General features: G+C 43.8%; 1 protein-coding gene across 8 annotated transcripts in view; it reads right to left on the bottom strand.

The window, feature by feature from the left end:
* The window catches only part of PATJ (PATJ crumbs cell polarity complex component), a 373,536-nt gene that overhangs the window by 78,543 nt on the left and 282,511 nt on the right, over positions 1-12,482 (bottom strand). For all 8 annotated transcript variants that reach the window (XM_032302603.1, XM_032302602.1, XM_032302601.1 and 5 more), the window contains one exon: positions 2,470-2,526. In XM_032302603.1, coding sequence (XP_032158494.1) covers positions 2,470-2,526 — 57 coding nt within the window. The remainder of the gene's footprint in view (positions 1-2,469; positions 2,527-12,482) is intronic.

The following is a 12,482-nucleotide window of genomic DNA, read 5'->3' on the forward strand; positions in this document are numbered from 1 at the left end:
TTCTTAGTGAAAAAAATCATGTGATTAAAAAATGTATTTTTTTAAAATTTAATTTTATTTATTTGGCAGAGAGAGCACAAGTAGGGGGAGCAGCATGCAGAGGGAGGGGGCTCAATCCCAGGACCCTGGAATCATGACTTGAGCCCAAGGCAGATGCTTAACTGACAGAGCCACCCAGGCGCCCCTTATTTTGTTTTTTTTTTTAACCAATTAAAAAAAATTTTTTTAAAAGATTTTATTGTTTATTTGTCAGAGAGAGAGAGAGAGACAGAAGGCACAAGCAGGGGGAGCAGCTGGCGGAGGGAAAAGCTGACTCCCCACTGAGCAAGGGGCCCGACACAGAACTTGATTCCAGAACCCTGAGATCATGACCTGAGTTGAAATCAAGAGTCGGGCTCTTAACTGATTGAGCCACCCTGGCATCCCCATTTATTTGAGAGAGAATCCGTGCCTAAGTGGGGGGTGAGGGGCAGAGGAAGAAAATCTTCAAGCAGACTCTTTGCTGAGCCTAGAGCCCTATCCAAGATATCATGACCTGAGCCAGGACCAAGAGTAGGACACCTAATTGGCTGAGCTACCCAGGGGCCCCAGAATCATGTGATTTTTAAATCAGTAATGTTTGTGCTAATCATTATATCCCAGATGTGGGTAGCATCCCACTGCATTGTGCATTATATGTTTCCAACAGATAGTGATAGGATTGAACTCAATTAAAAAGTAAGGAAACAGTCCACAGAAACCAAGTGAAACATCCAACATCTATTTTTAGAGGCTGACCTCTTGTTGGTGGGTGTGGTGATGGATGGGACGTGTGGTCCTGTGACTCTTCAATTGGCACAAACCCAAACTACTAAGAATGAAAGATAGGAAGGGTTGGATTGGCTGTTTAATAGCTACTATTCAAACATGAGAGTTGGAATGGACGTTCTAGGTTATCCAACCTAACTAAACCAGTGGTTCTCAAATGCTGTCTTCATAACAGAAATTGTCAGGGACTAAGTAAATCAGGACCTAGGTGGAGCCCAGGCAAGTTTTGTTTTGAGAGTTACTGCTTAAAGTTAAACCATGGGTTCTTTACCCAGGGTTTCCAAGAGACCCACAAAAGGCAATTACAAAATTTTGGGAATTACAAAAAATCCTGTGTTGTACCAAAATTATGTTTAATTTGTTTAACAGTGTTTTTCTGGGGAAGGAATCTACAGTTCATTTATGATGCAAAACAAAAATCACCATTCGAAGAATATATGAATTGTTGACCTTGCTAGTGCTGACTAGTTGTGTGGCCAAAGGAGAGTCACATCGCCTCCTTACGCATAAACTTTCCCATCTGTAAACTGGTAGTGGTATTTCTAAACTTTACGAGCTTGTTGAAAAGATCAAAGAGAGAAGAACATAAATACACCTATCACTATGCCAGAAAAGCTTAAGATTTCAACTGATAATAGCTATCAATGTCTTCATGTCTTTTGATAATAAATGACCAGCCAGCTGCTGATTAGAAACCATGTGGGTGGTTTGGAACAGCTCAAGGGGTTGGAAGTTCTTCATAATGAGCTGACCCAGGCTCACAGCAGGTGTTGCCCACTGACCTCAGGCTGGTTCTCTGCTAGAGCTACTGACCCAGCCAGGCATCCCCACACCTACTCATTTTTTTAAAAAATTTTATTTTAGAGAGAGAGCACGTGAGCAAGTCGGGGGCAAGGGAGAGTCGCAGGCAGCCTCCCCGCTGAGCGTGGAGCTCAATGCAAGGCTTGATTTCATAACATGAAATGATGACCTGAGCCAAAATCAAGAGTTGGATGCTCAATGGACCGAGCCACCCAGGCACTCCTACACCTACTCATTTTTACTTGGGTTTTTAGTATGTAAGTTTGGAGACTTTACAAATTTATTTTCTCTGGCAGTGTTTGAAATACCATGCAAGCTCTAGCTCCTTAAATATAATGACAGCTAATACAGTAATAATGTAAATTTTAGTAGTATGAACGTATCACCTAGCACACAGAAATAAGAATCAAGATTTTAAAAAGAAAAAACTCAATACCAACAAAAGTACAAAAATTTGACAGAGATTTATAGTTTTTTTTTTTTAAGAGAAGTGAATTCAAAATGCAAGGAACACCAAAGTTACTGTATTTGCATTTTTATAGAACTACAAATTCTCCCACTTAAGATTTTTATTAATGACATTAAGTAAGACACGGCACTCTCAGAATTTACGTATAGATGTGTTTGTAGGGATGGCTCACTTTTAAACACCTGCTCAGAGTACTGGCCCAGAAAAAGGCACAAAGACTATTTCCACACACCTTGCCTAGAATCAATGATATGGCTGTGGGCTGACCTCCAATTCTAAGACACACCATAACCTCCCAGCAAGTTTCATTGCAATCACTTCCTTTCCTTCTGGAACCCATTTATAACGCATACCATCCCAGCAGAGCAAAACCTAAGGTGGAAATTACGTACATTGTCCGTTGGACACTCCGGTGCCTTCTGCTGACCAGCCACCTGGGAGATGTCCTCCTGAAATAGAAAAGATACAGCCAGTTGCAGGCATTTCAGGGCTCAAATGCATTCTCCAACTGTAGCAAACATCACGGGGCTACAAAAATGACCAAAGCACCAGTTTGTTCATCCATCTGAACAAAGTCTTGTTAATGAATGCAGCCTTGCCATGTCCAAATGTTTCTTTTCAGCCCTTTCAGAGCTATCAGGGTTTAAACTTATCAGATACCCACTGACGGTCACTTCAGCTAGAGTTTTTTCTTCTTTTGCCATTCTAGTAACCTCTAAATTTGTATTTGTACTGAATATTTAGTTCTTTCAGGGTTTGAACTCTGATATTAGAACTTTTCCCCCTGAAAGTCACCAAAGACACTGGAGGATACAGAGTTAAATTTAGTCCTGAATCCCACAGAAATGTGCAAAGTCCAGGTTTTAGAGAGAAGTAAACTGCCAAAACACACAGGAAACCAGTGCATACCTAAAGGGTGGTTTCCTGACACCAAAACATCAACCAGAATGCTTATGTCTGCCTCCCACCATATCCCATCCTTCTTTTCAGGCAAAGTCACAGGGGAAATTATCATCTGATGGTTTACTCTCAGGCATGAACTCCTGCATTTGGACCTGGACTAGGCAGGGAACATGGAGACAGACTGACTGGGATAGGAGAAAGGATGGGCTTACTGTAGCCCATGGTAAATGTCTGAGAGACACCAGCTGGCAGGTCTAACATACAGACTGCAGGTAGGTAAGCTATCTGAAGATGACGAGAGGTGTGACTTGTATAGCAAAGGGGTAGTTGTTTGTGATCCTAGTTCCTCGACTTAAGAGTTCTGCAACCTGAGCTGATTTCCTGACATCTCCAAGCCTTACTCAGTCTCGTTTATAAAATGGGAAAAAATAAAGGTTGTTATGCTCTAGGGATATTGTGAGGATTAAACAAGGCAATATATGGACAGCACTTAGCATGGTACCTGGCAAACAACAAATATGTAATAAAGATGTTAATGATGATAGTAAATGGAATCCAGCTCTGATACACCCACATTCTTAACTCTACTATAGAGCTAGTGAAAATAATTACATGGACAGACACTTTCTCCTTTGGGGGATGCTGGAGTACTATCTGATATCCCCTACCCTCTCGCTGGTTTCTTCTTCGAACATACCGAACTAGTTAATCCAAAGGGCTCCCATCAGATTTGTAACAATACAATAGATAGTGATCAGGTCGTGTCCAGCCATTCATTATCGCTAGATTAGGTTACAGTCCCATCCTGTCTCATCAATTCCTTATTGGTTTACACCTGAGAACACCTGAGAACCCCAGCACATAATATCCTGAGCCTGCCCCCTAGGTCCCCGGGAGGATTGTGATTTCCCTTATCTGCCCACTTATTTTTTTAGGACCAAAGCTCTTTCTCATTTAAATACAGATTATCTCTCAATTTCTCCCATATGGGACCAACATTGGAGAACTCCTCCTAACAACCCCCCCACCAACTGTGCTCCAAAACAGATTATAAGCTACGAGTTTACAAGTTCCTTCATGCATAATTCTTCCCTGAGCCCCTGGGCAATGCCCCTTCCATAGCACCACCAAGTTATTTTCTCACAATTTATGCAACACTGTGTTTTATCTTTTTTTTTTAAAGATTTTATTTATTTGTTTGACAGAGAGAGATCACAAGTAGAGAGGGAGGCAGAGAGAGAGAGGGGAGGAAGCAGGTTTCTCGCTGAGCAGGGAGCCCGATGTGGGGCTCGATCCCAGAGCCCTGAGTTCATGACCTGAGTCAAAGGCAGATGCTTACCCGACTGAGCCCCCAGGTGCCCCTGTCCCATTTCTTATACTGATTACCCTTAAGCCTCTGGGCCCAGAGATGGGGCCAGTGCATGACGATGATGATGATAGCTAAAACTTACTGAGCACTAACTGCCAATTACTGACCTACACACCATCCCTATTTCGGAGGCCGATGTGCACAACAGAACCGTGGGGTAAGGGCTATTATCCAAACTGCAGAGTTAACTGGGGCATGAGACGCTAGAGCATATGCTGAACCAGAACTTAACCAGATGCACTGCGCTGCAGAGCTCCTGCTCTTCACCGAGGAGGAACCACAAGGGAAAGGCAATGTGCTGTTCACCTCCTCCCAGGGACACACATGAGATTCTTAGGAGCCAGCCTCAACATGGTGATTCCATTTTTAGATACAACATTAAATCAGAACGAGTCATGCCGACTTATTTTGAGGTTGGGCAGCCAAAAAAAAATTCGTGGCACTAGCCACCCCAGTGACCTAGGGTACGTCACTTTCTTCTGTGTTTTGTTTAAACATAAATTTAGAACTTGCTCCTCTTCCAACTACTGCACTGAGGGAGTTCTTAGTGCCTTCAAAGCTGAGGTTCTGGGACAGTCTAAGGTGCCAACTTTGCACAGGAGACCCCTAAATAAGAAGGCTGAGGAAGGAGGGTGAAAAGATCATATTATTTTGTGGAACAAACCCAACAGAACATGTTCTATGTGCATTATATTGTAATCATCAGCACAGTACTATAAGCTCCTGAAAGAAAATGCTTTGAGAGCCAAGCAAGTTCCTCTGATCAAGAGAAGGAGCTTTCAAGCAGTGGATATAAAAAGCAACACTGGGAATAGTCTATATACTAGATAATAACAGGGATGTCCAGTTTATAATCATCAGAGCTGGTGAACTTCTATCCCAAACTTGGGCAATCCACATGTCCTGTCTGTCCAGCCACAGCAATTGGTCCAAGGGTAGATATCTGAACCACCTAAGAACATCCTGTGCATTTCCCAACACGGACCCAAGGAAAGAGAGTCAGCCCCTTTCTGGCCCAGAAGCTTCGGAATTTTCGATGGCCACATTCCCACTAAACTAAGGAAGCAAGTCTGTAGACATAGAGAGTCAAAGACACATCCAGACACCTATGGGGCGCCAGGATTCAAGTTCCAACGATCCCTGAAGCTGTCAACTTTGCTTTTCCTGCTGTACTGTAAAAAGGGCCTGTAGCTTATCAGTAAATCTCCCTGTAAGGTCAGGACGAGGTTTTATCACCTGCGATCAAGAGACTACTGATTAAAATGAGGTGGAGCCTAGAAAAGATCTATCCGGGATAACAAACTCACAGGGGTCAAGCCAGAAGGTAAGCCAGACGGAGATGAAGGAAGAAAACCGAGCAGAGAAAGCAAACTTGGGAGGGCTGCTCAGCCTAAAGACAGTCAGACTCTGATTTTTTTTTTTTTTTTACTATTCCATTATAGATGTTTATTATAATATATAATGTTATTTAAATTTGTCATTAACGAAATTGAAGCTTCAAAGTATTTCTAATATTTAGCCTGTGGTTTTGTGTCCCCCCCCCTTTTTTATTATAATAAAAAATAAAATAGACTCGGTGATTTTTAAAAGATGCCTGTCAGACACAGATTGTCTCCTGCTGATCTGAGTCCTAGGCCTCTCCCTCTGGAGCATGCTGATACACTAGAAAAGGACAGCCTTTGCCTGGATCAGCCCCACCCAACTCCTCCCCGACCTGAAGTCTGCATTAGCTGAAATCCTATCAGCAAGAGCTCCCCAGCACCTTCCTGTGCCCCTCTGCAGTCTTGGCCGCACTAGGAATTACTTAGGTAAAGCTGGATGCCAGTCCTGCCTGTGACACTTAGTTGAGTCTCTGTGCCTCAGTTTCCTTCCCAATCAAAAGGGGACAGTAATAGGCTCAATCTCCCATAAAATGTAAATCAATACACTTAGAATGATGCCTTTTGGAGCACACAGGAAATGCCGCGAAAGCGTGAGCGGTCAAGATTCTCAGGAGTTCTGAAAGCACCTACAAGGTAAGATTTGTGTGTCCTGTTCATGGTGGTACGTCCTGTGGCTGGTGTAGCGTCTGGGACAGAAGAGGCCTTCCCTACTAAACTTGCTTACTTTCTGCTCCCTTAGAAAGGTAAGATATACAATATGGGTTTTAGATTACAGGGCCTTAAAAATCATGTTGACAAGACTTCTCCAGAGAAGTGAAAACTTCACAGGCTCAAAGAACAATGTGTGAGCTGCACACACATAGGTAAGAAGGTCTGAGTTCGGGGCTCTGCCAATGCATCCTTTTCCTTCGTGGGGTCCTTAGGGCTAATAATTATGACTGTTAGATTATTTTCTCAGTTTAAAAAATCTAATAAGCAATAGCTTCCTCCCAGGCAAGTTGAATTTCACGTAACAAGTCTTTGCAGGAGACCAGTTAAAGGGGTTGGGAGTGAAAGCAAGCTAGCAGACGTCAAAGATGGGAATTTGTGTTAAAAATGTGCACCTCTATTTCTGCTGTCTCTGAGTTCATGAGGTTACCTTTACCTGCTACCCTCGCGTCTCTATATTATCTTCTTCATTTATGATGCACAGGCAGAGAGAATGGAGGAAAAAGCCAAGAGCTTTCCTCCTGTGACTCTCATGAAGGGAACAGACCTCGCTGTAAATTTACTGTCTTTTTTATGACCAGGAAAGGGGAATTTATCATGTAGGCAAATCTCAAGTGATTTTTCAGAAATACAAGATATAAAGTACAATGAGCTGTGAAAAATGCCTCCTATCTGAACGCACTTGAACTTGGTCATTGGCAATTTGCATACTGTCACATACTGTCACAGAAGAGAGGCCGGTGCTGACTCAGACACATTGTCTCTGGCTTCTTACAAGGGAGTTCCTAGGCTATTGTTATAGATGCAGTTTTCATAGAGGATCTGAAACAGAGAATAAGGTTCGCACAGTGACATCTGCTCCCCTAGCTGAACCAGAAATCCTGCAGTTCTTGACGGACTACACGTTGGGGATAAAGGGTCCTGGGATCGAGTCCCGCATCGGGCTCTCTGCTCCGCGGGGAGCCTGCTTCCTCCTCTCTCTCTCTGCCTGCCTCTCTGCCTACTTGTGATCTCTCTCTGTCAAATAAATAAATAAAATCTTTAAAAAAAAAAAATAAAATAAAAATGGATTTTAAGTACATGGTCCAGCTGTTTAAAAGTAAGCAGGAGGGGCGCCTGGGTGGCTCAGTGAGTTAAGCCGCTGCCTTCGGCTCAGGTCATGATCTCAGAGTCCTGGGATCGAGTCCCGCATCAGGCTCTCTGCTCCGCTGGGAGCCTGCTTCCTCCTCTCTCTCTGCCTGCCTCTCTGCCTACTTGTGATCTCTCCGTCAAGTAAATAAATAAAATCTTTAAAAAAAAAAAAAAAAAAAGTAAGCAGGATATACGTCTGAGAATTCCAGCCTGGAATTAAGACCTATAATCATCAGAAACACATTTTAACCTATTTTTCCAAACTTGGATGCCAGCACTTTAAAAACACTTAGGAATAATTTTTAATCAAGCCCAGTAGCAAAATTGACAAACTAATGTCAATTATACTTCATTTAAGATTTTTTAAAGCAAAATAAAATATAAAAATTGATAAAATGAACCTGTACCAGAAATCACATGGCATATTATTCCCTTAAAAGTTAAACTTCTAGGGGCACCTGGGTGGCTCAGTGGGTTAAAGCCTCTGCCTTTGGCTCAGGTCATGATCCCAGGGTCCTGGGATCGAGCCCCACATCAGGCTCTCTGCTCAGCAGGGAGCCTGCTTCCTCCTCTCTCTGACTGCCTCTCTGCCTACTTGTCATCTCTGTCTGTCAAATAAATAAATAAAATCTTAAAAAAAAAAGAAAAAAAAAGTTAAACTTCTAGGGTGCCTGGGTGGCTCAGTTGGTCAAGCGATTGCCTTCAGCTCAGGTCAGGTCCTGAAGTCCCAGTATTGAACCCTACATTGGGCTCCTTGCTCAGTGGGGAATCTGCTCTTCCTCTGGCCCTCCCCCTTTCTCATGCTCACTCTCACAATAAATAAAATCTTAAGAAGGAAAAAAGAAAGTTAAAATTCTAGGGGAGGCTGGGTGGCTCAGTCAGTCGAGTGTCTGCCTTCAGATCAGGTCAAGATCCCAGGGTCCTGGGATTGAGCCCACATCAGGCTCTCTGCTCAGCGAGGGGAGTCTGCTTCTTCCTCTGCCCCTCCCTCCATGTGTGCTCTCCTCTTCTCTCTCAAATAAATAAATATAACTTAAAAAAAATAAATTAAAATTCTACACTCATTATCTTCCTCTACAAATCTGGTTTTTCTCATTTTTTTTATGTCATTGTTTTAAAAATTAGAAACAGTATCAGCCTCCTACTTATTCAGGTTCAAAACCAAAGTCAGCTTTTACTAATAATCTCTTTCCTTGCATGCTTTGATTGAATCACTTGCAAAACAGATGGTTTCAGACTTTGGGATTTCACAAACTAGAAAATTTTCAAAAGAATGTCAGGATTATAGAGACACCCCTCCCCCCCACTAAAGAACACCAAAGAAATATAGGTTGGAGCATATGAATTTGCCATGTTGTAAGTCAAGAAAGGGTCAAGTATCAGTGATCTCAGAGGGTGCAACCTATTCAAGTCCTCTCCTCCCCCCTGTATCATTACCATAATGTCACACAGGAAGAGCCATTTTTACACTAAAAATTTAGGTACGGCACAGTTTTAAAGGGCAGTCCTTGAAATGGAATAGATTTGCTTTATGAAGAACTCTCTGTAAGGGCTTATTTAGCCAGAGCGATTCCATCTGATTAAACCATGATTTTGTCATTTATGCAGTAAAACTTAAACTGACCCTGGGCCCTCCCCAACCGCTCCCCCACCCCGAACTTGCTTAAAAGCAAGTCGGGGGGCACCTGGGTTAAGCCTCTGCCTTCGCCTCAGGTCATGGTCTCAGGGTCCTGGGATTGAGCCCCACATCCGGCTCTCTGCTCAGCGGGGAGTCTGCTTCCCCCACTCTCTCTGCCTGCCTCTTTGCCTACTTGTGATCTCTCTCTCTCTTTCTTTGTCAAATAAATAAATTAAAAAAAAAAAAAAAAAGCAAGTCGGGAAACCAGTAAAATGTGGTCGACCAGTCCCTGATAACAGAGCCCAAATACAAGGGCGGGTCAGGTCAGGTGGAGATAACAGAGCCCAAATGCAGGGATGAGTCTGGCCAGGTGGAGACATCCAATCAGTGGGGCGCCCATACTGTCTCCCTAGGTACCAAGGAGTGTGGGCCCCCGCCTTTTGGGCGCCAATTCTGACCAAGGTGATAGGCTCGTTCAAATAGCTACTATGGGGTGAACTGTAATTTAATTGACCACCCCTGTGTGACTTAGCATGACTGTGCAGCTTTCTCTGTGTGTTGCAATCTCATTGGCCACCTGTGTGTGGCCAGGCTCAACCACATGGCCTTTGCTCTATAAAAGTTCATCTGTGAGGCTGGGAGGGGTCACTCTCTCTGTAAGAGGCGGCCCCGAATGGTCAGTTTGATTCTCCATGCTTAGCAAGAAATAAAGCTTTCCTTGACCTTCGCTTTGTATCAGTCTCGCTCCTTTGATTATGGACCTATCACTCTCCATGTGGTTATTTTTCGTATTTCCCACACATCAATGGAAACACACAGATTCCATGGGTCTAACTCTTTAGTATTACCTGAAGAGAGGAGAAAGCTTGGACTTTGGGGTCACATAGTGGCTTACATCCAAATTTCTCTACCTATAGGTTAGGACAAACTAGACTTCTCCAAACCTGTTTCTTTATAGGTTAACGTCAATGATCTCTTGGAGAGGCAGAGTGGCCTGACTGGCATATGAGTCCAACACGTAAGTCTTTGAATCCTTCTTGTGACATTTACTGCCCCTAAGCCCCTGGGCAAGTGAATTAACTTCTGGAATACTCAGGCCACTCATCTGCAAAATGGAGATGGTAATAATAATGCTTTCATGATGGGGAGGATGGAGATAAGCACTCTGTTCAGGTCCTAACAGACAGTTAATGCTCAATAAATGGTGGAGGGTATTATTATGATTACTACTGTTTTTGTCAGAATAAATGAGGTACTGTTTTGAAAGTGCCTACTAAGTGACAAGTACATAATCAGTAGCCATTAAATAATAGTTTCCTTCCTACACGGAAATCTGAAATTCAATACACGAGAAGGATCTCGTGAAATTAATGGCAGCTAACGCTTCCACGGCATTTCCTGTGTGCTCCCAAAGGCATCACTCTAAGTGTATTCATTTATATTTTATAGGAGATTGAGCCCATTACTGTCCTCATTTGATTGGGAAGGAATCTGAGGCACAGAGACTCAACTAAGTGTCACAGGCAGGACTGGCATCCAGCTTTACCTAAGTAATTCCTAGTGCTGCCAAGACTGCAGAGGGGCACAGGAAGGTGCTGGGGAGCTCTTGCTGACAGGATTTCAGCTAATTCAGGCCTCAGGTCAAGGAGGAGTTGGGTGGGGCTGATCCAGGCAAAGGCTGTCCTTTTCTAGTGTATCCACATGCTCTAGAGTGGGAGGCCAAGGACCCAGATCAGCAGGAGACAATCTGTGTCTGAAAGGCATCTTTATTTTTTATTTTTATTTTTTTTAAAAGATTTTATTTATTTGTCAGAGAGAGAGAGAGGGAGAGAGAGCGAGCACAGACAGAATGGCACGCAGAGGCAGAGGGAGAAGCAGGCTCCTTGCCAAGCAAGGAGCCCGATGTGGGACTCGATCCCAGGATGCTGGGATCATGACCTGAGCCGAAGGCAGCTGCTTAACCAGCTGAGCCACCCAGGCATCCCTGAAAGGCATCTTTAAAAAATCACTGAATTTGACTGCCTTTGGGCTGAACAGCCCTCTCAAGCCTGTTGTCTTAGACCCAGTCCACTTTATGCACCCTTCCCCACAAATATGCTCTTCCTCCTAGCTTTCTTCTCTCAGTAGCAGCACCCACCACCCAGCCAGTCAGCTGCCACGATGCACAGAAGTCAGTCTTGGTCCCTATCCTCCTCCGTCAACCTTCATCTCAGTTACTCTAACAACTTTTTAACTCTCTCCCTGCCTTCAAGCTTTGATGTTTTCTAAGGGATTTTTCACAGGGCATTCAGAAGGGTCTTTTCACATGGCTCATTTCCTCATCATCTCATTCCTCACCATCTCACTGGTTAAAAACCAGTCCAGAGGTTTTCCCTTGGTCCACGAGGCTTTCCACCATCCAGCCCCTGCCCACTTTGTGGCTTTTGCCTCCTGCCATTCGGCCTGAATGGCCACAGCTCCATCTGCAGTATCAGACCCGGGATGTGGAGTCAGGTGTTTACAGGTGATGGGGATGCTGGGAAAGTAGGAACCGAAAAAAACGGGAAGTGCATAAATGATTTATGGGGTGGCCTGGCATGCCGGTCTTTTTTCAGGAGAAAAGCGAAACCAGGATTTTTATGTGAATATCTCCTGATTTATAAAATCAAACATCTTAAGAAAGCACCGTGGAGGGGAAGTAAGGTCTGGGTCGGTCTCTGACAGCCAGATTGTGACCTCCCCATCAGACCGAACGTGCTGTGCTCCTGGATGAAAGAGGTCTTATTTATCGTCACATTCCTACAGCCTGACCCATCCCAGGTTCTCAGGAAACGTGTACTGAGTAATGAGGGTCCTGGCACACAAAGACAATCTGGTGCTAGCAACACCTACATTTACTGAGTCCTCACTGCACATCAAGCACCATGCTAAGCATTTCATGTATAAAATCACACTCCGTCCTCACAACAGAGAGGTGGACCTTCTCCTCCTCTGTTTCTGGAGGAAGACTGCAGACAGGATAAGGCGCTTTTCCTAGTGAACAGCAGGGGTGAGCGTTAAGCCTGTTCAGATTTCTGAGCCCATGATTTGCACCTGATAGCCTTTTTCATCTGAGAGAGCAAGTACTATCATGCCACTTGGAGACATGGGTAGTATCTGTAACACTCAACACTGATTTTTCAATAGCTATGTTTGAAAATTTTGTATGGATCAAGCAAAGCAAGTGGAGAGGAAAAAGTGTTCCTCAAATGTTGCTATTGTAGCTGGTGGAGACGAAAATGGTCCAATGCATGGCCAGTTACGGCGTGAATTTCC

The sequence above is a fragment of the Mustela erminea genome, chromosome 10 (genome assembly GCF_009829155.1).
Source record: "Mustela erminea isolate mMusErm1 chromosome 10, mMusErm1.Pri, whole genome shotgun sequence".
Lineage (NCBI taxonomy): Eukaryota > Metazoa > Chordata > Mammalia > Carnivora > Mustelidae > Mustela > Mustela erminea.